The 26,327-nt window shown below is 45.3% G+C and overlaps 1 protein-coding gene across 3 annotated transcripts in view; it reads right to left on the minus strand.

The window, feature by feature from the left end:
- Nucleotides 1-26,327, minus strand: part of HNF1B (HNF1 homeobox B) — a 56,851-nt gene that overhangs the window by 3,526 nt on the left and 26,998 nt on the right. For 2 of the 3 annotated variants that reach the window (XM_008066964.2, XM_008066963.2), the window contains exons 5-8: nucleotides 19,970-20,130; nucleotides 14,951-15,083; nucleotides 10,281-10,475; nucleotides 7,827-7,945 (exon numbers count right to left, since the gene is read on the minus strand). In XM_008066964.2, coding sequence (XP_008065155.1) covers nucleotides 7,827-7,945; nucleotides 10,281-10,475; nucleotides 14,951-15,083; nucleotides 19,970-20,130 — 608 coding nt within the window. The remainder of the gene's footprint in view (nucleotides 1-7,826; nucleotides 7,946-10,280; nucleotides 10,476-14,950; nucleotides 15,084-19,969; nucleotides 20,131-26,327) is intronic. The other variant, XM_008066965.2, reaches the window with a different exon arrangement.

Raw genomic sequence — 26,327 nt, forward strand, 5'->3', positions numbered from 1 at the left:
TGCACTCCAGTCTGGGCAACAGAGTGAGACTCCAACTCAAAAAAAAAAAAAGAGAGAGAGTAGGCGAATCGTCCAAAGTTTCAGAACTAGGAAAGTGTGGAGTCAGAGATTCAAACTAGTTCTAGGTGACCACCCAGTGTGTGTGATTTCTATTGTGCTCTGAGGTTATGAGACTTCTACTAAGCTTTGTACTCTTGATCAAGTTACTCTCTCCATGCCTCAGTTTCTTCGGCTATAAAATGGAGGCTGTTGTGGGATTAGAGGAGTCAATACATGCAAAGTCCTGAGAATGGAGCTTGGCACCGCTTTTACTATCAACACCGAGCTGCGCAGGGTTTCTTGGCCTATGTTGCTTGGGTGCTCTTAAGAGAGTAGGACTGAGCTATGCGTTCGTGTGAGGAGACAGGTTTCTGACCCTTCTACATTCTTGAGGCCTTGGTCAGGGTCCTCTGATACCCTTTACCTCCTCTTCCTCCCTCTGTCCACCCCCATTCTCGAGTCTCTTTACTTCCCACTATCAGCCTTTTTCCAATTTTCAGATTTCAGGTGGAAGAGAGAGAAAATGGCTTGTGACCTTGCAGGTTTCAATAGAAGAGCAAACAAGAAGAGCAGATAAGGAGACGCCAGCGAGATTCTATGGCCTGTCATTAGGGATGGGCTCTCAGCTATCAAATGTTTGCTCACATAATAAAATGGGGGCAGAGGCTTAAATGTTGTCAAAGGAACTAGAGTTATTTGCCCCCTTCAGAGTCTAAACACAAACATCTGATAAGGGGTGCACTGTGGTCCCTTAGAACTGGAGGTTCAGCATACCCAACCCCACGGGGGCCTTGCCTGAGGGATCTCTGGGTAACTCCAGAGCCCTCCATCTGAAAGGTATGGTAGCTGCGGCAAATGCTAATAATGTCCTCACACTGAGAGGATTTGTTACATAATGGTAGTAGCTAGCATTTATCTAGGTGCTACTGTGTGCCAGGCACCATGCAAAGGGCTTTACGAACATTATTGCATTTAATTCTCACATCAACCCTTTGAAGTGGGTGATTATCATTTATTCACTTAATACATGTTAGAGTGCCTACTACATGCTTGGCACACTTTAGGCACTGAGGAGATGGCTGTAAACAAGAACCTGTCCACATTCTTAGAGTTTAGGTTCTAGTGAGGGCTTTGAACAATCAACAAGTAAACAAATGCACACATATGTAATATATAGTAAAATTTTAGGTGGAAATGAGTACTCCATAGAAAAATAAGCATGGTTAGAGTTTAGGGTGACTTGAGGGGAAAAGGGACAATTTAGGTGGGAGGTTTGGGGAGGCCTCTTTCAGGTGGTGACATTAGAGCTGAATGAAATGAAGGAGTAAGCACAAAAAGATGCACCTGAAAAGCCAGGTGTACTGGCTTACACTCGTAATTCCAGCACTTTGGGAGATGGAGGTAAGAGAATTGCTTGAGCCCAGGGATTAGAGACCACCCTAGGCAAGTTGGTTGCACCTTGTTTTTACAATAAATCAAAAAATTAGCTGGGCATGATGGTGAATGCCTGTAGTTCCAGCTACTTGGAAGGCCGAAGAGGAAGGATGGCCTAAGTCCAGCAGGTTGAGGCTGTGGTAGCCGTGAGTGTGCCACTGCACTCCAGCCTGGGTGACAGAGTAAGACTTCAACTCAAAATAAACAAGCAAGCAAACAAACAAACAAATAAATAGCTAGCACATGAAAGAGTGTTCCAGGCAGAAGATACTACAAATGCAGAAGGCCTGGTGGCCACTTCAGCTCTGGTACAGTTGAAGCTGAGTGGGTGACGGAGGAGAGGAAGGAGGTGAGAATGGGATGATCTGTAGGGCCTTCGAGTCTCCATTTTAGTTTGTGGTAATGGAAAACTATTGGAAAACTTTGACAAGGGAGTGACATGCTTGATTTCTTTTCTTGAGAGATTACTCTGGCTGCTGGGTGGTGAACAGACCATAATGGGGCAAAGGTGGAAGTGGGAGACAGGTAAGGGGCACTTGAAGGTGATTAGTGAGAGACAAGGGGGCCTGAACTAGGACTAGAGCAGTATTGATGGAGTAGTGAGATGAGGTCAGTTCTAGGATGTATTCTGAGGGACCCCTAGCAGAACTTATTGATGGTCCAGATGTGGAATGTGGGGAGAAGAATCAAGGGTACTCTGAGCTATCTCACCTGAACAACTGGTACCATTTTTGGAAATGGAGAAGCTCAAGGAGGAATCAATTTGGGCAAGCAGAAATTAGGGAAAAATGAAGAGTTCCTATGTTAGGCATATTCAGTTTGAGAGACTTATCAGATATATTAGATATGCATATGTCCCTGCCAAAGACATACTGGATTTATGAATGGGCACTTGATGGGAGGACTCTATTGGAGGCAGAATTATAGGAACTATCAGTGTGTGCACTTGACCCAAAGCCATAGGATTGCAGGAGATCACCCAGGAGGAAGCATGGATGAGAAAAGGCCAGAGAATGAGCTTTGGGTCTTCCAATACCTCAGTGCTGGAAAGAGGAGTTGGCTAAGGGGATGAGAAGGAGTAGTCAGTGCTATAGGAGGAGAACCAGGAATGATAGTATACAAACTCTACCAGGAAAAAAAGGAGGGAGTGATCGGCTGTGTCTAAGATGGAGAGTGAAAAGCAGTGATTGGATTTAGCAGCATGGAAGTGTTAGCTGAACACAGTGGAGTGTGAGGACAATAGACAGTCTACAGTGATCTCAAGAGAGAACTAAGGATGAGGAAGTAGAGGCAGTGAGGACAGACAACTCACTTCTATTTTTTTTTTTAAGTTGGAGTCTCACTCCATTGCCCAGACTGGAGTGCAATGACACGCTCACGGCCACCCCAGTGTCGACCTGCTGGGCTCCGGCAATCCTTCCACCTCAGTCTTCCAAGTAATCGGAACTACAGGTGTGCGCACTACCATGCCTGGCTAATTTTTTGATTTATTGTAGAGACAAGATCTCAACATGTTGCTCAGGCTGGTCATGAACCTGCAGGCTCAGGCAATCTGCTCACCTTGGCCTACCAAAGTGCTGGGATTACAGGCTTGAGTTCAAGCCTGGCCATCACTTCTATTTTTATTAACTCTTGTGAGATGAGTTGTAGCTCCATTAATTAAAAGTCATGACCATAATTCTGATTTTGCAGATGAGGAAAGTGTGGCCTACAGTGATCATAAGTAACTTGTCCAGGTCTCACAACAGTAAATCTGTGCTCTTGGCCACACATATGATCACTTTATTCAACCTCTTCAACAGGGGGAAATAAATGCCCTTTGCCATTTAAAACATTTTTTACTGGTTGGGCGTGGTAGCTCACACCTGTAATTCCAGTACTTTGGGAGGCCCAGGCAGAAGGATTGCTTGAGTCCAGGAGTTCCAGACCACTCTGGGCAACATAGCAAGATCCTGTCTCTCCAAAAACAAAAAATAACAAATCTGTTTCTTAAAACCAGAGATACTCAGGGTTGCCAGCAAGAGAAGCCAAATGGGACGCAGCGTCCATGGACTGGGTGTTTCCTTTGGGCCAAGCAGTGAATGAGCATTTTACAAGTCTTCTGCAGTTAATCCTTTCAATGATCCCAGGAAAGAAGTATCATTATCCTCATTTTACAAGTGAGGAAACTGAGGCTCAGAGAAGCCAAGACAATTCCCCAAGGCCACATAGGTAGAAAGTGGTAGAATCTTGAGCCCAGATCTACCTAATTCTCAGGCCAGTGCTCCTAACCATCAGACCATTCTACCTCACTACCCAGTCGAAGAAGTTTGGGAGGGGAAGAGCTACAGGGGATTTATGGGGAGGTCACCCACCTCCCTTCTTGTTAGCACCTCTGACCAGTTACTGCTCTAGGGGCCCTTTCTTGACCTCCCTATAAACTAGGAAGTCAAGCAGCGGGCAGAGAACGTTATGGAAACAGGAGTCGGCTCACAGCCTGCCCACACTTGTTCTAACTGAAGTCAGGGCTTGCTATGGTCTTGTTTCCAGATTGGCAGGGCATTGTTGAACTCAGGCACAAAACCACTAGGGAGACAACTCACTAATATCCAGGAGCTGAAGAGGAGGGGAGGCATGTGCTCTGGAAGGGCAATAGTTCCAGATGTATTCTTGGCAGCAAGAAAGTCCCAGCCTGGCGTTCCTGACACATGATCCCCAAGGCCTCTGGGGCTTATCTGTCTGAATAGACTAATGTAAGTTCAAATCCTGGCTTTAGCCTTATTCCTGAATAACCTTGGATCATTATCACAGGGACTAAAATTGGAAGATGAATGCTATTTAATGGGTTTGGAGTGAGAAGACCAAAGTTTGGAAGTCCAGCTCCAGAATTTATTATCTTTGGATTTGGCCAGACCCCTCCTCATCTCTGAATGTTTTCTGTTTTGTAAATAAAGAATATCTATCTTGCAGGATGCATGAGAGAGTTAGCTAGGAAAGGTAAGATAGAAAAACATCTGGAGTACTGCTTGGAAAATGGAGGCCCTCGCAGCGAGACCTCATCTCTACAATAAATCAAAAAATCAGCCGGGCGTGGTAGCGCGCGCCTGTAGTTCCAGCTACTCGGAAGGCTGAGGCGGAAGGATCTCCGGAGCCCAGCAGGTCGAGGCTGCGGTGGCCGGGAGCGGCCACTGCACTCCAGTCTGGGCGACCGAGTGAGACTCCAACTCAAAAAAAAAAAACAAAAAAGAAAATGGAGGCACTAAAAAAATACTACTTCTGAATTCATTTATTCATATTTACTGAACATCTACTATAACCCAGGCATTTGGCTAAGCACAAAGGGCTTGGGTGCTTTGAGAGACCCCTGAACTAGTTGCTTTTTCCCTGGGAGGCGGGTGAGAGAGCATCTGTGAGTAGACAGGAGAAGGGGAAAACAGGGATCTGGATCTCAGGCCCAAGAGGAAGGTGTGCTTGAGAGATGGTCCTAATCCTGAGAAATTTTCTTATCAGCATCTCCTTTGGCCACCTGCAGACCAAGCACTGAGTTAAATACTGAAAGTCAGTGGAAGGAGGCTCAGTCAACTCCTAAAGGATCACAGACAGATAGGAGGAGGAACAGGGATAGGACTACCACTTTGAATACTTGCCTATGTACTAGGCACTTGTTGGGTACCTTGAATATTTTGTGAGATGGGGGTGGAATTTTCTCAATTTATAGATAAGAAGCTGATATTCTCGGTGTCATGTCCCAGGGAGTGATGGAGCTGCGATTAGCTCAGGTGTTAGCTCTTCCTACCACAGCACAACACCTTTACAATAGTATTGCCCAGGATGTGTCCCTTTGACCCAAACACGATGCACACTAGTTGCCTGGTTCAATGCATACGTACATCAGCGCGTGAAATGCTCTGAGAGCCTCTGCCTAGGGTGTTTACCTTTAATCCAGCAGTTCCCTCGACACAGTGGACTAAGGAACCCCTCTGTCCTTTCACCTCATGTGCCCCTGACACCTAGAAGTGGTTTTGAACTCTCTTTTGGAAAATAATACTTTAAAACCAAAAAAGCAGAATCGTCACTAGGTCTCTTTCAGAACTCACTTCTGACCCTTTGCCTGAGGAACAGAGTCTGTGCAAACTATCTTCCACCTTGGAGACCTTTTGCTTTCAGGAGGCAGCACCTTTACTTTCACTTTATTTCATTCTGCTTTTCCTGTTCCTCTTCCTCTTTCAGCTTGTACAAAGAACATTTCCTGATTGGAATATAACACGTGGGCTTAATTTTTACTCTTGTTTCTGACTATTAAAGACAAGAGCAGCAGGAATTACCATGGGAATTTTAAAGAGGGGTATTGGAAGGCAAGTATTTAGAGTCAAAGACCAAAGTCTGAAGGTCCAGCTCAAGAATTTATCATCTGTGTGACCTTGGGCAGAACACTGTTCATCTCTGAGCTTCAGTTTATTTCTTTGTACTTAGGAGGTTGTAGTAAAAAGAAAATGATGAGACAATGTTAATGAGAAACTACAAAGTGATATATGACTATTTTTTTATCTTGAGTGAAATAATCATTCTGATCATTGCAGATATGAGTCTACTGCCACACTCCTGAAATGTCCAGGGATATGGAGACAATTTCACAGTAGTTCTAGAAGGCTGCCCACGCGACTTCAAGGTCGGCTAGCCATTCTGTACAATGGAGGGGAGAAGCCACTTGGGGGCTGGTGTAGTGTCTTGGGGAGCATCTTGAAGTATTTTGATTAAGAGATCATTTCCTGAATTCAGAGGACTTGTTTCAACAAGCAAGCATCAAAGTCAACTTGGAAAAGACAGGAATAATTAATTATGGTCCTGTCTAGCGCTGACCAAGCGGCAGATAGATTGATAAACCTTTCAAAGGAGAAGGTATTCCCAAGGAGGGCTGCTGCGCCTGGCTGGCCACCTGATTGAGATTTGTGAGCACAGATAAATGTTTTCCTTGCTCACTACAAAGAGTGGGAAATGGCATGGGAGTCGAAGGGCAGGGCACCGAGAGGTTGTCCCTTGATCTCCTATGGGGTGAGAGAAGAGTGGCAAAGCAGGTCCCACACACCTCTTCCAAGACCCCCAGCTCCAGAGCCCAGCCACCCAGCCACCCAGCCATGTGCATATTTCAGCACCCAAGACACCAGCCACTTAATCTACGTGTCTTCACTGATCCCCAGAACAAGTAGTTGTTACAACGCTCATCTTAAAGATGAAGAAATGAAGGCTCCAGGAGGTCAAGGTCACCAAGCAAATGGCGGTATAAGAATAGAACTCACCTGCTCCACTACACACGCAGGCTGGCAGGAGGTAGGGGAAAAGAAAATAAAGTCCCCTGAGCCCATGAAAGAACTTGTTCAGAAGCCCATGGATGAGGTATGACTTGCAGGGCTCAGAGGGGAAAAAAAAGACCATCAATAAGACAAAATCCTGCTGAGAACCTCTGGCATGAAGTTCAAGGTTGTCACCTACTTATCTACTAATCGATACAGGCCAAACAGTTCCCACACTGCACAGACACCAGCAACTAAAAGGTCTTATTGTGCTACTCTGGAATCATCATGTTCAGACATCTCATCCTGTTTTCTGACTGTTGGCGTCTTATTGCAGTCTGGCTGTCCAAGCTGCAGCAATGAGCCTCGCTGTCTTTGTTACTCCATTACCTCCATTACCTGTATGCAGAGGTGGGAATTAGTCACCAACTGGGGTGGTGATTAAGCCTTTTCAGTCCCCACTTTCAGTGTACTAGGAAATTGATTCTAAGTCTTGATAAAATCCCAGGTGAAAGTAAACTCCCTGGAAAGGCTATGCTGTCCACTGGGAAGTCTTCATAGGTTGGCAGAACTGGGTCATTCTCTGGTGCTTCAGGCTTTCTGGGTCCAGCATGGTCCTGGACTGGAGGAGTCAGCCTCTGGATCCATGGCTCACTACTCTCTTTCTCCACAGGCTAACTTGTGGAACCTCAGGGATCCTTCTTGCAAAGCATGAAACTCAACAGAGGGCCTGATCTCCCTAGCCTTCCTTGGAAATACCTTTTCCATGGATCATTGATGATTCCATAAGAGAACACTGAATCTCAATGTCTAAGGACTCTGTGTAATCCAGTCTCCAGTCCTATCAAACTCCAGTCTTTGTTTAGTGCTCTTGTTGGAGAATCTGGGTGAGCAATAATACCCTTCAGCCAGTGGCCCATTTTGTTGTTGTTATTTGTTTTTGCCCTAGGATCTCAGGGATTCCGTTTACATGTATCAGGGAGCCTCAGAAGGATCAAACTTATGGCCAAGGCTCATGCTTGCCATATTCTCTGTACAACACCCTTAGTCATACCCATTCCCCTCAAATCCTGCTGGCATTACCTGTTTACTGGAAGACATGTTGGTGAGTGTACTGATGCTGCTGGTATCTGTGACCACCATCGCAGATGGAAACCGGGAGGTGTGGGAATACTGGGGGGGTTCCTGCTTGTGTGCGTACACTGGAGAGACAGAGTGAAGACAAAATCAAGATGCTTTCACAGGCACATATACAAGTACAAACCCCATCCCACATCATAGCTCCCATTTCCTGGGACAGATAAAAGGGGTGGTGGTTATGTTTGGGAAGGCAACGTGATATGGTAAAAAGAATGCCCACGTGTTTAAATCCTGACTCCTTAACCTCAACTTCCTTGCCTGTAAAATGGAGATATCTATTGAAGGCTTGGAAGAGACTATGTTTAAAGTGCTTTGTGCCAATAAATAAACAGTCTTGCATAGCACCTAGCTTATGTTGGTACTTGGGAGCACTTCTGTTCCTTTGACTTTCAATAAAACATTAGATGCCTGGGCATCAACAAGTAACCCTTAGGCATATGTGGTGCATCTGACATTTTAGGTTGAAAAATGTTCTAAGGAGCTGGCCAACATGAAATATCTGGCCAGCACATGCTTACCGTTTCTGCCAGATTCAAACACCAGGTTTCAGGCTAGCAGTTGTAGATTAACAATTGTAATAGACACAGGTGTCATTAATTAAATAATTCTGGGTTGTTGCAGATTGCACTACAATAGCATAGCCTTATGACATCACAGAAATATGAAGAATAATGGACAAAAGGAGACCAGATTCAAATAAAATCTCTAGGAGCATGTGACTTGATTTTTGTTTTTCCAGTACTTGTCCATCAAGTTGGAAACCTTTTGACTCATGTCAGTTAACCATAAGATTCATGTAAATTCCATGACCCACAATGTAAGCATGTGGACACTTGGCCGAGAGGGAGAGACCAGCCTGTTTTTAGAACACAAAGCCTACCAGTCCTCCAATAAGGAATGGGGGTGAAGGTCACGGGCAGCTGCCTCAGCTTGCCATGCAGAGAGGCTGGTTATTTCCTGATTCAGGACCCCATGACTGTCTGGGTCTCTGCAGTTCACAAGTCACTGGTGATCACTCTCTGACTGTCTCACTCAGGCCTGGCCACTGAGGAAGCCTGCCCAGGCGAGGAGACAGGGTTCAGTGGAGAGCATATTGCCAGGCTCTGGGAGGAAGGGAGGTGGGGGCCTATGTGGTCCCAGACTCAGCTACAGGCTGTGGCAGATTTTTAGAAGCCACGAAAATGTGATTGGAATGTGAGATGGTGCTCAGAAACCAGCTCCACAGGCCTGAGTGGGGATTGAGCCCTGAGGACAGAAGGCTGGACTTGGCTGTGCTCCCGCAGCTTATCCAGTGCAGCTAGGCAGCTAGGGGAGAAGCACATATCCCCTTCACCGTCCTTGCCTTCCAAGAGTCCCTTAATAAACAATCACGTGTATATCTATACTCTTCATGCTTACCAAATGTAGTTCACCTCTATGTTTATTTCATCTTCATAATGAACTTATATGCATACTATTTTCATTTTGTGGATGAAGAAATTGAGACTCAGAGTGTCTAAGTAACTTGCCAATGGCCACGTGCTATTAGAGTCAGGATTTAAATCCAGTCTGTCTGCTCCAAGACTGGCACTCTATGCTGGACATTTCCCTGGTGCTTCTGAAGTAGGAAGCCACCCCTCCTTTCGATGATTCCTCCCCAAACTCCTAGGTCAGGGGTCAGAGGACTGGAGGCCTGGGGCTCAGAATGGAAGGCACAGAAACAGAGGCTGAGAGTGGATGAGAAAGAAGTAGTTGAAAGGAAGACTCAGGGTAGGTGTAGAAATTGGATATGAGAAACAGCCTCTGTGTGGGCAGGGTAAGTATATTGGTAGGAGAAATGCCAATACTCCTTGTGAGGATGGTGTGCCAGTGATATTTTCCACCTATGTTTATGGTTCTTGATTAAAGGAGTTTGAGATGTAATAAAATGGATGGCATGAGGACTCTAGAAGAATCTTCTGTTTCAGGGAAGGCAAACTGAATGCAAATCAGATGCCAACTCTGATCATTTGGTTATAATGGCTGCTTGGAATTTTGGACTGAAAAGGCTAAATGTAGACTCATTAGAAAAAGTTGTGGTGATTGATTGGCGCTCTCTTTCCTATGGCCTCTGGAGTGGGAAACTGAGACATGTGTTCCACACACTCGCTATCTCCAACTTCCTTTACATGTAGGACTCAACTGTCCTCCTCAAACCCTTCCCTGGAAATCCTGAGGGCAGAGGAGAGGGTAGGAAAGGCACAGCAACGCATGAGATACGCTTGATAAATGGTCTTGGTTGATTATAGGCAGAGAAAAGTGACCAAATCAATAAACCTCCAAGAAAGTTCAGACCCAAAGAGGGAAGTGGTTGGCTGCTGAGGGCCCTTGGGCACACACCCCCCCCCCCCCCGCCGCCCCGTCACGCTGCATCCTTACTGTGTGTGTTCTGCAGCTGAGTCACAGCAGCCATGAAAGGTTGCTGAGCCATATGGCTGCCGGGGCTCTGCTGCATGAGGGGCTGCTGGTGAGGGCTGTGCAGCTGCTGGGAGAACTGGACAGGCTGCAGGGCTGCCAGGCTACCGGCCACACTGTTGATGACCGGGACGCTCTGTGCTTGGGAGGTGTTGAGGCCTGTGGGAGCAAGAGAGAAAGAGCAGAGATGGCGTCAGTGATGAGGAGAAGTGGATGGTTGGCAACAGTCATCGACAGAGCCCCTGCTTAATGTGCCAGTCATTAGGTTGAGTCTGCTATGTAAGAGATTGTCTGGGAAGTGAGTTTATAGACAAAGAAACTGAGACTTGGAGAGATTAATTTACTTGCTCAAATTCCACAATGAGTTGTGGATTGGAGACTGGCGTTATTTTTATTTTTAAAACATTTTTAGAGACAGGGTCTACTCTGTCATCTAGGCTGGAGTGCAGTGATGTGATCATAGCTGTCTGTACCCTCCAACTCCTGGGCCCACATGATCCTCCTGCTTTAGCCTTCCAAGTAGCTGGGATTATAGGCCCATGCCACAATGCCCTGTTAATTAAAAAAAATTTTTTTTGGTAGCAACAGAGTCTCACTATGTTGCCCAGGCTGGTCTTCTGGCCTCAAGCAATCCTCTTGCCTCAACCTCCCAAAGTGCTGGGAGTGAAGGCATGAATCACAGTGCCTTTAAACGTATCTTAATGAAACTTGAGAGTCTCTCAAAGTCATCCTGTGACCTCCTAAACTTAGATTCCTTGATCTTCCCAGGTTCTTGACTCTACCTGCCCAGCCCATTCAAGTCGTATAAGAAAGGTTTGTCCTGGTGACTTAAGGGCAGAATTAAGGGTTTCCATACTAAGGAACAGATTATTGCCCAGATTTGTCTGTCCAGCAGAGGGCAGGAGTGTGCAGGGACCTACACTAATTAAAAACAAAACAGCCTCCATAGACCTGGGAGTATGAAGTGTGAAGACCCTCAGTTTGTAGGCTGCTCAAAGATCCTGAGAGAAGTCAGGTGCTGACTCTATTGACTATAGCAGAGAGAAAAGAAAACACTGGAAATCAGTGTCTGTGAAGCAGGCATATCTTGTCTGGCAGCATAGAGCTTGTGGCATCAAAAGGACCAGGTTTTAGAAGAAGGAGTTAGTAACTTAAAGGTTGGTCCTTCACAGTTACAGTAGGTCTTGTCATCTTTATATTTTGGGGTCATGAGGACCTCTGTGTGTCATATCCTAAGGTCTCTTTAAAACCTGGGCCAGCACTACAAGGACTGGGTCTCTTGGTATCCACACTCTATCTGCACCCTGGTTGGGGGACACTCTGGAAGACAGCTGAGGCAGGGTTGGAGTGGGGACAGGAGGATCAGGAGAGAAGACACCCCAACTTCTTTTCTGAAACAGCCAATGTTCCCTTGTTCTTGCTTTCTGGGAAGTAGAGGAAGAATGGGACAAAGAAATAAATCCAGAAAAAGGCGTTTCAGGTAGATGTGGGAGGGACACCCTTTCCTGAAATGGAGAGGGTTTCATAAGCAGGTTGGTGGGAAGTCCTCAATGGAGATAACACAAAGTCCTCCACAATTGCCTACTCAGAGCTTTAGCTGATACTGTTATCAGAAACCTACAAGGTGAGACCCCTAAGCAGAAAGAAAGGGGGAATAATCCCCCTCCTGGCTCTCCTGGGTGGGGGGTTGGGGGGCGGGACCCTCTGATCACTATCTCCAACTCCCCAATGGGCTCAGCTTCTCCCTAAGCCAATGTCTCACCAGATACCCAGATATCCTATTTCCCTTTCCTACTTCTTACTGCCTCAGCCTCCTGGGAAGTCCCATGGATTTGCTATTTTTCCAGGAGCCCATTGCCACTGCTCTTTTTGGGAAATATCTGCCCAGAAAAACAAATTATCCTGACATTTGAGAGCATAGTTCTGAAAATCACCTGTGCTTCAGAATCATCCGGGACACACTTTAACAAATACACATTCTTGGGCCCCACCCAAGACTTAATGAGTCAAAACTTTCAGAGGTGGGGCCCAGGAATCTTATTTTCAACTCAGTCTGTGATCCTGATGTGCCTCACTTCCAGGATTCAGAGCCACTGATGTCATTTCAGCTCCCTCAGTGAGTGACTCTTGGCCTTGTCATCTGTTTCTGGGCACTGGTTCCTGCTTGAGAAGCATGCTATCCATTCCACAGTAGAAATGAGGAAGACAATAGGATGAAGAGATGAGAATGAGGAATTGGCAGGGTCCGCATATGAATAACACAGCAGTTAGCTAAATGAGGATACCTACAACTAGTTCTTCAGTCTGACAGTCCATAAGGTAGGACCACTGTCTCTCAGCCATTTTCTGGAGATCCTCACCATTCTTCATGCTCTGTCTATCCCAAGGGCATGTGCACATGCACATGTGTGTGTGCGTGCATGTGTGTGTGCGCATGCGCACGCACGCATACACACACACACACACACACACACACACACACACACACACACACACACTCATCAGGCTGGAGTGCAGTGGCATGATCATGGCTCACTGCAGCCTTGACCACCTGGGCTCCGGTGATCTTTCTGCCTCAGCCTTCTGAATAATTGGGACTACAGGAATGGCCCCATGCCTGGACAATTTTTATTTTTTGTAGAGACAAGCTCTTGCTATGTTGCCTGGGCTGGTCTCAAACTCCTGGGTTGAAGCAATCCTCCTGCCTTGGCCTTCTAAAGTGCTGGGATTATAAGCGCGAGCCACTGTGCCCAGCCAGGAGGAACAATATTGAAAGAATATGGAATATCCCCAGGGAAAATTTTAATTCAGATAGTACCTGAAAAAACATATAATTGAATATGTCACTCAAAGGTTGGCAAGGAAAGAAACAAGGTAAGTGGGATTGTTTGTGAATCATTTTGGTTATAGAAATAACCAAAGGCCCTGGTTACCCATAGGCTTTTTAATCTTCTTTCTAGAAGGCAAGTAAGTTGGTTTTAGGTATCCTATTCTCATTCTCAATCCAAACCCTGGTATTAGGATTGCTATCATATTCCACATATCAGAGAGCCCAGTGAAAAGGCAGTACATTTAAAATAATTTTTGATTTTGTGAGTTCTCTAAAGCCTCCTCCCTTCCTATTTTCCTTCTGCAAAAATTAATGCAGTGTGTGTCTGTTTCCAAGCAGCTAATGATAGAGTGAGAGTTACATATGCTTATTTAGTACATTTGTGTGCCTCCTATGAGCCTAGCCATGTTCTGACCTCAAAGAATGCATGTCATTCTCTTCAGAAGTGATCCAAGTTTCTACCCCTGCTAGAGCTAATTTAGGGAGAGTGGAAAAAAGGAAATAAAAAGGGAGGAACAAAACAAAGAGGTGGCCAATATGGGCACTAGACACAAGAGAGGTCAAGAGGACAACTGGGCAATACAAGGTTGAAAGAAAGATTTTCAGTGTGACCCTTAGATCTCTCCCACATCATCTCAGGAATACTTCCAAGGGCCAGAAAGATGCTTTGTTTTTTTGAGTTGAAGTCTCACTCTGTCACCAGGCTGGAGTGCAGTGGCACATTCATGCGTTCATGGCCACTGTAGCCTCAACCTGCTGGACTCAGGTGATCTTTCCACCTCAGCCTTCTAAGTAGCTGGAACCACAGGCATGCACCATAACACCCAGCTAATTTTTTGATTTACTGTAGAGGTAAGGTCTCGCCAAGTTGCCCAAGCTGGTCTCGAACCCATGGGCTCAGGCAATCCTCTCACCTCAGGCTCCCAAAGAGCTGGGATTATAGGTGTGAACCACCGTGCCTGGCCTAGAATGGTTTTGAGAAACAGTGACTTGGCCTGCACTGTCATGGTGAAGCTGAAAATATGCTGAAGACTCATCAATATTAAAACTCCCTAAGAGGCATCCACAGCCACAGCCTGCTTCAGCCTTCTCATGTCTTTAAATGGCCCATCTATGACAGGGCTTAGGCTCTCTGTAGAACAGGAGCCAATTGGAGTGGGAGGACCCACTCCATCTCCCTATATTCAGGCATGTGCCTCAACAATCTATTTCTCCTTAAGGTTTTAAAAGTTCTAAGCTGCAATGATAGTTTCCCTCTGAGTCCTTCTTCAGTATATTTTCCCCACTGGCCAAGGAGGTCTTGTATACTAGGCAAAATGTCCTTTTAGATGGAAACTCATCATGTCTTACTCCATCTTCACCAAACACAAAGAAGCTCCTGGGAAATATACCACCTACTTAGGAATAGGAATGAACACAAGGCAAAGTATATGCTACGATATTATACATATTCCTGCTTTACAGGTTTACAAGCATGTCCATATTTGCTGCCATTCAATCGCCTCAACAACCCATTTTACAGGTGAGGAAAATGAACCTCAAAAAGGCTCAATGATTTGACCCAGGATTTACAGTTGGTAAACCATGACCAGGATCCAACTCCATTCTATAATTTTCTCTTGCTTTAGGCTAAACAATCCAAATATTGGATTTGAGGTGAGAAATAAGAAACTAAGGAAGTTAAATCAAATCTACAAGTTGTGAGTGAGTCTGAAGGAATTCTACAGTTTTTTTCGTCATGTTAGCTCATTTGCCATTCTTCTTCTCCCTGACCTCAAGTTTTCTGACGAAGAATAGAACTTACTTTGTGCAATGGCCATGACTCCAGAGAGGGGGGTCATGATGAGGTTTTGAGATTGCTGGGGATTATGGTGGGAGAGGCTGTGGATATTCGTCAAGGTGCTGACGGGAGGCAAACCTCCTCCTGAGACTGAGATCTGCTGGAGGGAAAAAAAACAAGAATAGCATGAGTGGACTTGGAGCCTCAAAGAGCAGTTTTCAAAATGATATGACTTAGTGATTCCTTGGCATGGGTACCTCATGGATTCATTCATTTATTCATTCAATAACAATTATGAAGTGTGGAATGGACACTGTTCTAGGTGCTGAGGATAGAGCAGTAAGTAAAATGAACAATAATTCTAGTGCTTTTATTGTTGACTCTCTTTGAGTTACTAACCTGCTTCAGAAATTACTAAAGGTTGGGGGGATTAGACATAATTGGGTTTCTCTACTTTTTACTTTTTCTAAATCTCCACTATACATTATACATTTTTTCTTTCTTTTCCTTTTCCTCCTCCCTCCTTACTTCCCTCCCTCCTTTCCTTTCTTTCTTCTTTGTCAAGGGTCCTATGCTGTGATGACAACGCCACTAAACAAGCCTTGGCCCCAGGCAACCCCGTTCGGTTTCACCATTATATTTTAATGGTAGATTGGTAAGGGAAAGCTACTGATTTTTATGTATTTACTTTATACATGGCCACTTCATTGTATCCTTGTGTTTATTCCTATTAGTGTATTTTCCTCATTGATTTTTCTCATTTTTCCAAGTGTATAATTGTGATAGAAGCATATAATGCTAACAGGGTCTCTTCCTTGCTACTACTGATATGTCTCCATGTCCTATTGCATTGTTTAGAACTGTCTGACTAGTATGAAGCAATAACAGCTATAATAGGTCTGGTTGTTTTGACTCTGATGTTTTCAAACATGTTTCTAATGTTTTCTCATGACCTATAATTGTAGTTAGGGTGCTATCAGTTTTATACACACATACACCTTTTTCATGATAAATTAGCTTACTACTTATAGTTTTAAAATAAATTTGAAAGTTATAGTTAAGAAAGGACGGTCCCTCCCCGCATTCTGAACAAATGCAGACCTTCTCAAGAGCATCAGGTGCTTTAAGGTTAGTATATATCAGCTGTATGAGTAATTCAATTTTTCTTCTTCCATCCTTTACTCCCCAGAGCTCTTTAGTCTACATGTCTCACACCAGCACCCAGCTAAGACACTGTCTCCCACCCTGCCCTTCTGGCCAACCCCATAGCTTCCAAGGTTAATTTGAAAAAGAAAGAAAGAAAAAACCAAACAGATTTGTTTGTGTTTTTAAAATGAGCATCAAGAAATGAGTTGGGGGGGTCACATGACCAGGAAGGAATTCTGACCACATCAAACAAGAGAAAACCAGCTTGTTGGCTGGACTTGTTTTTCAAAATGTCAGAGTCATTTGAAAAAAAAAATCAGTAACCTGCCCTGGGGCTGAATCCCTTGGGTAATGTAGTCCTTTGGAGAAAGTCAACCAAGTGACAGTAATTTCTCTGCCATTTCAACATTTAATTTTAATGGCACAAGAGAAATGTGAAAACTAATGATTAAAAAAAAAAAAAACTCACTAGAAACGTGTGTGGTTTTAGTGTGTGTAAAGTACTTTCACTGATTGTCCTTATAGATAGTGACACAAATAGGGCAGGCATTATTATTATTTTCCCTAGATTACAGATTGAGAAACTGATGCTTGGAAGAGTCAAGACTAGCTCTACATCATTTGACAAGTAAGGAAGCCAGAATCCAAACCAGTTTTGCTGGAGTCGAAATCCCATCACTTAACTAGGTTTGGGCAACTGTGGTCAAGTTATTTCCTATTCTAATATGTAACTACTATTTTCTATTTGCCTCCAGGACTGATGGAGACCAGGGAGCTACTAAGATATTGATGGTAATCCTTAAATGATAATTTGAAGAGCCTGAATATATTAATGTTGCCATTTATAGTCCTTTCACTAAGCTAAGTGCTTTATGTGCCTATAATCCATAAAGTTGGTATTATTATCCCTATCTTATAGACAAGGAAATTGAAGTTTAGAGAAGTTAAGAAATGTGCCCAAGTGGTAGAGTTGGGGTTGATAGCAGGCTGTCCGCCTCCAAGGCCTGAGCTTTCGCCACTAGGTCATACTGCTTGATACTGTGAATGTATCCAGTATGTGCTTTTCCTAAAAAAGGCGGGGGGTCAGGAGTAGAGCCGGGTATGGTGGCTCACACCTGTAGTCACCATAATTTGAGAAGCTGAGGTGAAAGGATTGCTTGAGCCCAGGAGTTTGAGAACAGTTTGTGCAATATAGCAAGACCTCATCTCTAATTTTTTTTTGTTTTTGAGTTAGAATCTCACTCTGTTGCCCAGGCTGGAGTGCAGTGGCACGCTCAGAGCCATGGCAGCCTTGAACCTGTTGGGCTCAAGCAATCCTTCTGCCTCAGCCTTCCAAGTAGCTGTAACCACAGGCATGTGCCACCATGCACAGCTGATGTTTTAATTTATTGTAGAGATGAGGTCTCGCCGTGTTGCTCAGGCTGGTCTCAAACCCCTGAACTCAGGTAATCCTCTTGCCTCTGCCTCCCAAAGTGCTAGGATTACAGGCATGAGTCACCACACCTGGCTTGAGACTTCATCTCTTGAAAAAGAAAGAAAGAAGAAAAAAGTTTCAACATGCACAGACTGTAACCCTAAACCTGGCCAGCTTTTTGTTAATGCATGACATTTAGACATGGAGTGGGGACAGACAGGGCAACAGAGAGCTCAAATGAATCAGCATTATTCCCAAAACCAGTCCCTGGGGACGTATTTCAAAGTCAGGTCTAACTGACACAGAGATTGTCATTCCTAAAACAGGACTTACTCAAAAAACAACAGAGCAATAAGCAATCTTCACGCCAACTTTATAACATAAGCATCATTATCCCCCATTTTACAGATGAAGAAACTGAGGTTAAGCGATTTGTTCACCTTACTGCTTACTCTGTCTTACTGTGAATGACAGAGCCAAGACTTGGACACACTGGTTCCCTTGCTTATGTTCTTTTTTTTTAAGCCATCCTCCACTCCCACCTTGGTGGGACAAGACCTGTGATGGACTTGTTATATATTAACAGAGAACGGACTCTTGAATTTGGGTATCCAGTGATCATGACACTACCTATGAGACAGGGTGTTGGAGACAAGAGAAAGGCCAGCCCCTGCAAACAAGTTTCCAGGTATTTGCTAACGTTCAGGTGTGCAGTCTCGGTCAATCATCAATCCAGTAGCATGCTACCCAGTTAAGGAACTGTCAATCAGATCAGGAAGAAAAAAGTGTGTCCGCAGGCTGCATGAACAGCTCTGGCATGTGAGGCAGCTTGCTTCTTACAAGAAGGAGCAGGAATGCTCAGAGGGAACTCCCAAGGACCTTCAAGCAATAGGAGCTGAGACTTTTTTACCCACTGAGAAGTCAGGACCTCTTCCAGAAGGCCTTCTTCTCCAGAAGAGCCCGGGCAATACTTAACCTCAACTTGCTTGTGTCTCAGTGTGACCCTTGATAAATCATAATGATTTGTCTGTGCCTGGTAACTGACACAAATGGTTCTTCATGTAGAAGAATCTTTCTTAAGGGATGGGTGGGGGTGGGGCAAGTGGGGTTGCCCTTTCACTTTTGTTCGTAGTGACCACTACCAGGGGAAAGCAGTTCAGGTTCCCTGAAACTAGAGTTGGCAGGGCCAGTGTTCCTCTCAGAAATGATGCTTTGTTTTTCCTTCAGGGAGCAGGGGACATGATCACCTGTGACTCACCATTCCTGTGTTGCCTACACAGCACTCACGTCAAGGGCTAAAATGGCATCTACTCCCTGTTGCCCTCCCCCACCCCCCATCCCGGCCCCCACCTGCCTCTAGGTCAGACACCTTGAAGAAATGCGTGCAGCTCCACCTTCAGCATGGAAACCAGGAGCCTGTGGCTCCTCCCTCTGCTGAAACATAGAGCATGACCCAAAGAATGAAGTTTCCATTTCCTCACCTGTGTTGCAATGATCCTGTTCTCAACAAGCTGCTAGTCCCTGTACTTGTGTTGCTAGAGGATTAGATTCTAATCCTAACTAGAACCTTATTTGAATTAGAAAATTCAAATTCAAATTGTCCATTCCTCACTGAGTATGCTAAGTTTACATGTGAGTGTGGGGCTGTAGTTAAAAAACTACATTTAATGAGAATAATATCGACACTAACATAGCAACAACACTGTGAATTCTTGAATATTTACTGTGCTGAACACTGCAGAATATTTTCCATGTGTTATCACACTCATCCCCCCAATAACTCTGTTATCATCCCCATTTTATAGATGAGGAAAGGGACCTTAAATGGTTCAGTAACTCACCCAAGGCTGCACAGCTATTAAGCGCTGGAGCTGGGATTTGAAGTTGGGTAATTGTAACTTCAAAGTCGGTGTTTCTCCCTCCGTAAGCATCGCCCCACCCCACCTGTCATTTGTGCTGTGATCTTCGCTGACATGGCATCTAGTGTCCTTCAGGATTCCAGTTCAAGCTTCTCCCAATCTCCTGCCAACCACTAGATCCTGACTTGCTAATGACTGCTTGCCAGTACCAAAGGGGTGGTAAAGAAGAGGGGCTTATTTTAAAGTGAGGTGCTCTCTGAGTTAAAAAAAAAATTGGCTTTGGAGGCCTTGGTGGGAGGGATGAATGAACATTTTATCAACACGTCATTGGCAGTCCTAAAACAAACAGTGTCCCACCCGGCTTGCTCCTTTATGAGGCATTCAATCAATAAAATGAGAGCAGGGCTCTGTCACATTTATTGGCTAGGTTCAAACTGAACACCTCTTCTACCCGCCAAAGGCTGGGTCACCAGAACAACCTTTCCTTCCCAACTCTGGACAGCCCCCATTTTCTCCTGTGGGGCTACAATGGCTCATTGTTTGAGGCAGGCCTTGTGAGAAGTTGTGTTTGTTTTGCCTCTTATCTTATCAGCTCTAGAGCTACAATGGCCCAGGTGTACTCACCATTTTACCATCAGGTGAGAGGAGATTGTGGCCCGGGTCCAGGCTGGCTGGGGAGACTTGCTGTAAAACTGACTGGCTGGTCACCATGGCGCTGTTGCCATGGTGACTGATGGTTGAGGAGGAAGTGACCTCATTGTTTCCCTGCTGGCTGTAGCGTACTCCTGCAAAACAACACAAACCCAACAGGGAACTTTAGTGCCATCAGGGCCCTGGAACAATGACTAGGGTCCCCACAAGAAAATGGTTACCTTCTCCTCTCCTGTCCAACCTCAAGAAATATTGGCTGTCTTTCTCTAGGGTAAAGGTGGCTGGGCCTCTATTTTACTTCTAGAATGTAGAGTCTATGAGGGCAGGGCATTTTTATCTGTTTGGTTCACTGCTTTATCCCCAGTGCCTTGGCACTTGGCAGCTACTCAATAAGCATCTGTTGAATGAATAAATGAACAACTGAGTGGATTCTGATTGTTACTGCTTCAGAACAGATCTTTTAGGATTTAGGCACTGAGACTGGCCTTCTCTTAGTGGCTGGGGTATTTCTTTTATTCTTCAAAATGCTTTCTAGAAATGTTTCTCTGGTATCTCTTGGCTATGTGGTGCTGCAAAGTATGAGTAGACCGATTTTACAAAGAGGCACTTGTCCAGTGATCCTTGAAACAGCCACAACTTAGGTATCAGTCTCTGTGTACCCCTTTGTGGCCAAGCCCAAGAGACCAGGGGGATACAGGCAGAGCAGGACAGGAATGGGGTTGCAGCTAAGAGCTAGGCTCTGGAACTCACATTCCTTTGGTAGGGTCCCATTTGGCTGACTTTCAGGGCACAGGGAAAGGAGTGTCTGCCAGGAGGTGGGGCAGGCAGCATACACAGGCAGGATGTGGATGTTTAGTAAACCACTGCAGTTTAGTCTGCAAGGGAGGGGGAGAAACAAGCTTGTTTACCACCTCACTGCTCTGACCCTCCTTCTTGCTCTGGAACCAAAATGGAGGTCTGCTCTCAGGGAGGAAAGTGCTGGACAGAGATTAGACAACCAAAGGAAATCAAAGGAGGGTGAAGAACCTTGGACAAGTTTGCAGATGCAAACCCTGATTGATGTGCCCACGAAACAGCCAAGGACAAGGCTGGAGGTAGTTGGGGACATATCACCCTAAGCCTAGTGCTGAGAAAGGCAGTGTTCTTGTTTTTTGCTTTGGATTTGACAAAAAGATTTGGGGAACCCTGTCCTACAAGTAAAGGAGACCAAATGCTCTAGGCATGGAATCATCTGGAGAAGTAGGCCGCTTCTTTGGCTGTGCTTCTCCTTTGCAAAGTTTCCCAAGATGAACCATCCATGTATAATGACTCTGTTGCTACTTTCCCCCTGCCCGGCCTCCTGCCTCAGTCCTGCCTAGAGTCCCACCTTCCAGAGGAGACTACAAAGCCCACCCAGGGGCCAAACTGTCATCACCAGCAGACCCTAAGTCACTAAGAGGAAGCTTACTAAGATGAGACCCAAGCTAGATTTCCTTGGGCCTTCCTAAAGACATTACCCAAGGTTGATATGACCTAGAGTTCAAGAAGGGTGGGCAAAAACAAACAAATGCTAAAGCAGGGTTCAAGAGAATCTTGTTTGACTGTGAAAGGGTTTGCTCGTGGGCTTTTTCTATTGGTTGTTTCCCCCATCTTTTGACTCAAGGGACTGCACGTGGGGATGCTGGGGGTAGTGGGACAGAATCAGCATTCGGTGGTGATTGGCCTAGAGCACCTCTTTTGGGAAGCACAGGAGCCATGAAGTTCAAAGGGCGGAAAGGCATTCACCACACCAAGTCAACAGCCCCCGCTTGTCCTCCTGTGCACTTATTTGAGGTCTCCTACTTACCACCCTCGAGGCCATCCCATCGGATTAAATGAAGTCCTTTACCTTAACTTACATTTGCCACTGTGTAGCCAGCAGGATGCTTCCAACAGTTCAAAGTGTTGTTATGTAGAAGAAGAAAAAGATTTGAATCTTATAAGCTCTGGAGGCAGAGCTGGGTCTGAAGGAAAAAGAGGAGGCAGACTTCAAAGAAATAAAGGAAGGGCAGTGGGAAGACTATGGGCTCTGGAACTAGATCAACTCAGGTTCATGTCTTGGCTTTGCTCTTAATAGATGTATGGTCATAAGAAAATGACTTTCCCTCTCTGAGCCTTAGTTTCTTTTTGTCAGAGTCTCACTCTATCATCCAGGCTAGAGTGCAGTGGCGCAATCATGGCTACTGCAGCCTTGACCTGCTGGGCTCGGGCAATCCTTTCGCCTCAGCCTTCCAAGTAGCTGGAACTACAGGCACATGCCACCATGCCTGACTAATTTTTTTTTTAATTGCAGAAACAAGGTCTTGCCATGTTACCCAGGGTGGTCTCAAACTCCTGGCACAGGAAATCCTCTCGCCTCTGCCTCTCAAAGTGCTGGGGTTACAGACGTGAGCCACCACCCCTGACTTGAGCCTTAGTTTCTTCTAGTAAAATGGAGGGAACACGTCCTCGACAGGGCCCTTTTAGGATTAGAGACAACATCTATACAGCTTCTAGCAAAATGCCAAATAAATGACCACTATGGGTGGGGATGTTGCAGGGAGGAAGTTGGTATAGGGATGGATCCCAAGATGTTTGCCCTAAGATTCTAGAATTCTAGACAATTAAGGCAGATTCTAGGTGCTGAATGGAATTATCTTACCAAAGGGAACAGTTTCCAAAGGATCCACTCTGGCAGAACCACTGATGCTTTGTTCCGGAAGCAACCCAGGAGGGAGGCTTAGCTGCTGCCCTCTGGTTCTTTCCTTTTGGGGGAACTGGACTTCACCCTGTTTTTCTCCTGATGTTTCTGACTCCCTAACCAGTTATTTACCTCCCCAAGATGCTCTGCTCCTGAGAGTGGTGATAACGCTGGGAGTCAGGTGTGTTTTCACCTCCCAGCCTGTCCCCATCATCGATTGTCTCAAGTCAAACAGTCTCTGGATTTAGCCTATTTAATTTGGCTGGAGGAAGAGGGCCAGCCCTCTGATGATCAAATATGGGTCACAGAGAGGCTTCTCCCCTACCACAGGCTACGTAATTATTTATTTAAAAATAATTAACCAAGGATATCCGCAGGAAACAAAAGGCTTCTTTACAGGGGAGCACGGCAGGAAAGAGTCAAGAGTCATTTGTTAGAATCCAGGTGGCATATCCCAAAGCTGCTGCGATTTTCACACTTTGGTTTCTCCCCTAATAGAACTTCATTATATAAGGAATATACTGGTGGGGCCGCTCTGTGAAAAGAAGGGTGGGTCTAGACCTCTGGTTCCTTGCAAAGCCTCTGGCTCAGTAGTAGAGTCAGGGCTGGGAATTAGAGAATCCCTGTTTTAATCTCAGCTCTGCTATTGATTCCTTGGGTAAGTTCCAGTTTCCTCTTCTGCAAGCCAGAGGATCACCCGCTGCAGAGAGGGTCCATTGTCATGGCAATGTGCTGGGAGCCAGGCACGAGGCTGCTCACCAGCAGCAGATCCATCCGTAACCTTTCCCATGATGCTCCTCTTACCAAGAATCTGGCAATCACTGGGCCTGAGAGGGCTTCTGTAATCAGCCAGCCATCTTAGGGGGGCTGTGGGGGGAGAGGGTGCATCACAAGGTGTCTGTGGGAGAGACACCAAAAACAGGTGTTTCTGTTAGAAGAAATAGAGGCCAAGTCCTTGTATATTTCACAAACTCAGAAGAACACTTGAAACAAGAGCAAAAGTGAAGCACGAAGTGTGTAGGTTCTGGAGCTAGGCAACCTGGGTTTATATCTTGGCTTCACTGTGTAACAGCTGTGTGACTCAGGGGAGGTTACTTAACCTCCCTGAGCTTCAATTTCCTCGTTGTTGACAATATCCGCTAATTAGGTTATTAGGAATAAGACTGAGTGAGTTAATGGATGTGAAAGTACCCAGTCCATGCCTGGCACATAGCAGTTGCTCAGAACACATTAGTTCTTTCTACTTTGGAACTATCTTTATCTAAAAGACATTTTTAGGAAGGCTGAGATCCCAAAACTTTGTTGAGCATCTTTCATGTGCTGGGTACTGTATTAGGGAGTCTGCATCAGGAAGTGGAACAGTGTCTCCTTTCTTCCTTCACCATTGCAAGCTCTGAAAAATGAACATATGTCAAGGGCTCTGGTTTAACATTGACTGGTCAAAGATATGAGTTAACAGCCACAGAAGACTCACAGGAGAAATGACAGTGGCAGAGGGCAGCCACTCACCTTCTACTCACTTCCTGGCTGAAGCCACTAACTGGCCTAGTTCCCACTAATGGCCCTATGAACCACAGCAAGAGTGTCCAGCAGCAAAAGGCATCCCAGGTGAAGTCTAGAGACATCTCTGAGGTCATCTGCTTTCCCCGTTCCCAGGCCTTAGCATCATGGGCATTGGGTTATTTCTGAATTCCCGACAGCACATGAGACAAACATGGATCATTTGGCTCTTATCCAATATGACTGGTTTGAAGTGTCAAGTGTTGAAAACATGGAAGAGGATAGTTCCAAGAAGCCAGCATCCCTGGCCTGCCTCCCTGGGCCAGGACCATCTCCAGGGTGCCCTTCACACTGCTGCATCCTGGGATTTTTTCCTAAAACAAAGTTGCACCATGTCACTGCCCTGCATCGAAACCTCTGGTGACTCCTGACTACTTTCTGGAAGAGTCCCCACCCTCAGACTGGCAGAATCGGGCCTCTTAAATAGCCTGGCTATCTCCTGCCTCTGTGCCTTTCACCTCCTCTGAGAAGCCCTCCTTGATCCATCATGGTAGGTAGCTGCTCCATCCTTTGGATTTTACATCCACTAGCAATTTACAGCAGGAGTCAGTCATTCTGAACTGAAGATATGTTCACTTCTCTCTCCCTCTTTTTTGCATCCCCACAGCTTAGTGGAGTGTCTGGCACTGTGAATACATATTGACTGAAGGAATGAAATCTCAGCTATTTTGAGTACCCATGCCCCAGAACAGGGAGCATCACTTCTAGCAGAAGAAGAAAATACGGTCAGTTCTGTGTTGATATCTTAGGGAATAATTTGAGTCATGTGAATTTTGCATTTGAGAAACACCAGGTGAATTCAGTAATCTGCACCCGGTCAAATGGAACCATATAGAAATATGCTAAATGCACTTGTGTGCACACACACCTTGAATGTCTGCCAGCCACCTCAGTTCACTGTGTGCACTTCTTCTTTTTTTTTTTTTTTTTGAGTGGGAGTCTTACCCTGTAGCTGAAACTACAGGCATGTGACACCATGCCCGGCTAATATTTTAATTTATTGTAGAGATGAGTTCTCTCTAAGTTGCTCAGGCTGGTCTCAAACCTGTGGGCTCAGGAAATTCTCTCACCTTGGTCTCCCAAAGTGCTGGAATTACAGGCATGAGCCACCGCATCCAGTCAACTGTGTGCACTTCTAAGCCACATCCATACACACGTGGAGTCACATCTTTCCTTCTGATTTCAGATAACTCTTCCATCACCACTTCACAATAGCTTGCAACCTGAAACCCTTTCTCCGACACTTACTTCCTTAGATAAACTTCAGGACATTTTCAAGTTCAAGTGCTGTAGTTATTGTACAGCATTTATGTATTTATTAACCATTTAACAGGTTTAAAATGCTGGTAATGTTTTTATTGGATTCTTATCTTTTAAAAAAATGTGTCACTGAGGAAGTTTTTGAGCGTTGTGCCCTTAACCCTGATTTTACCATAAGCCCTTTGGTTTGTTGTTAGTTTCTGAGTCAGGTCTCACTCTGTGTTTTATGCTAGAATGCAGTAGCATGATCACAGCTCACTGCAGCCTCAATCTCCTGAGCTCAGGCGATCCTTCCACCTCAACCTCCCAAGTAGCTGAGACTACAGGTATGTGCTACCACACCTGGATCATTTTTTTATTTTTTCGTAGAGACAAAGTCTTGCTATGTTGCTTAGGCTGGTCTGGAACTCCTGGGCTCAAGCAATCCTCCTGCCTTGGCCTCCCAAAGTGCTGGGTAGAATTACAGGTGTGAGCCATGTAATTCCACCATGTCAGGCCCTGATCCTGTGGCTTTTATTGTGCAACTTAGCCAAGTGTGGTGACTTTTAGCATGCGTATGTCAGGTTACACAGAACCAGTTGTGCACATGTGTTCAAGGACAGACAGAACTGCCTCACAGGAGAACCCCAGAGAGCAGATGCTCAGAGTGTCATTAACCACAGAGACTTTTCTGAAACCTGTGCTTCCAGGGCTAGAACTACAGCTCATAGAGCACTGGATAACTTATCCAGCTCTAAGCTTCCCAAAACAGCCGAGACCCCAAGTCCACAATTTTAGAGATAAAACAGGATACCAGCTTCTAGATGCTTCAAC

The sequence above is a fragment of the Carlito syrichta genome, unplaced genomic scaffold (assembly GCF_000164805.1).
Source record: "Carlito syrichta isolate Samal-C Ts95f unplaced genomic scaffold, Tarsius_syrichta-2.0.1 Scaffold309200, whole genome shotgun sequence".
Taxonomy (NCBI): domain Eukaryota; kingdom Metazoa; phylum Chordata; class Mammalia; order Primates; family Tarsiidae; genus Carlito; species Carlito syrichta.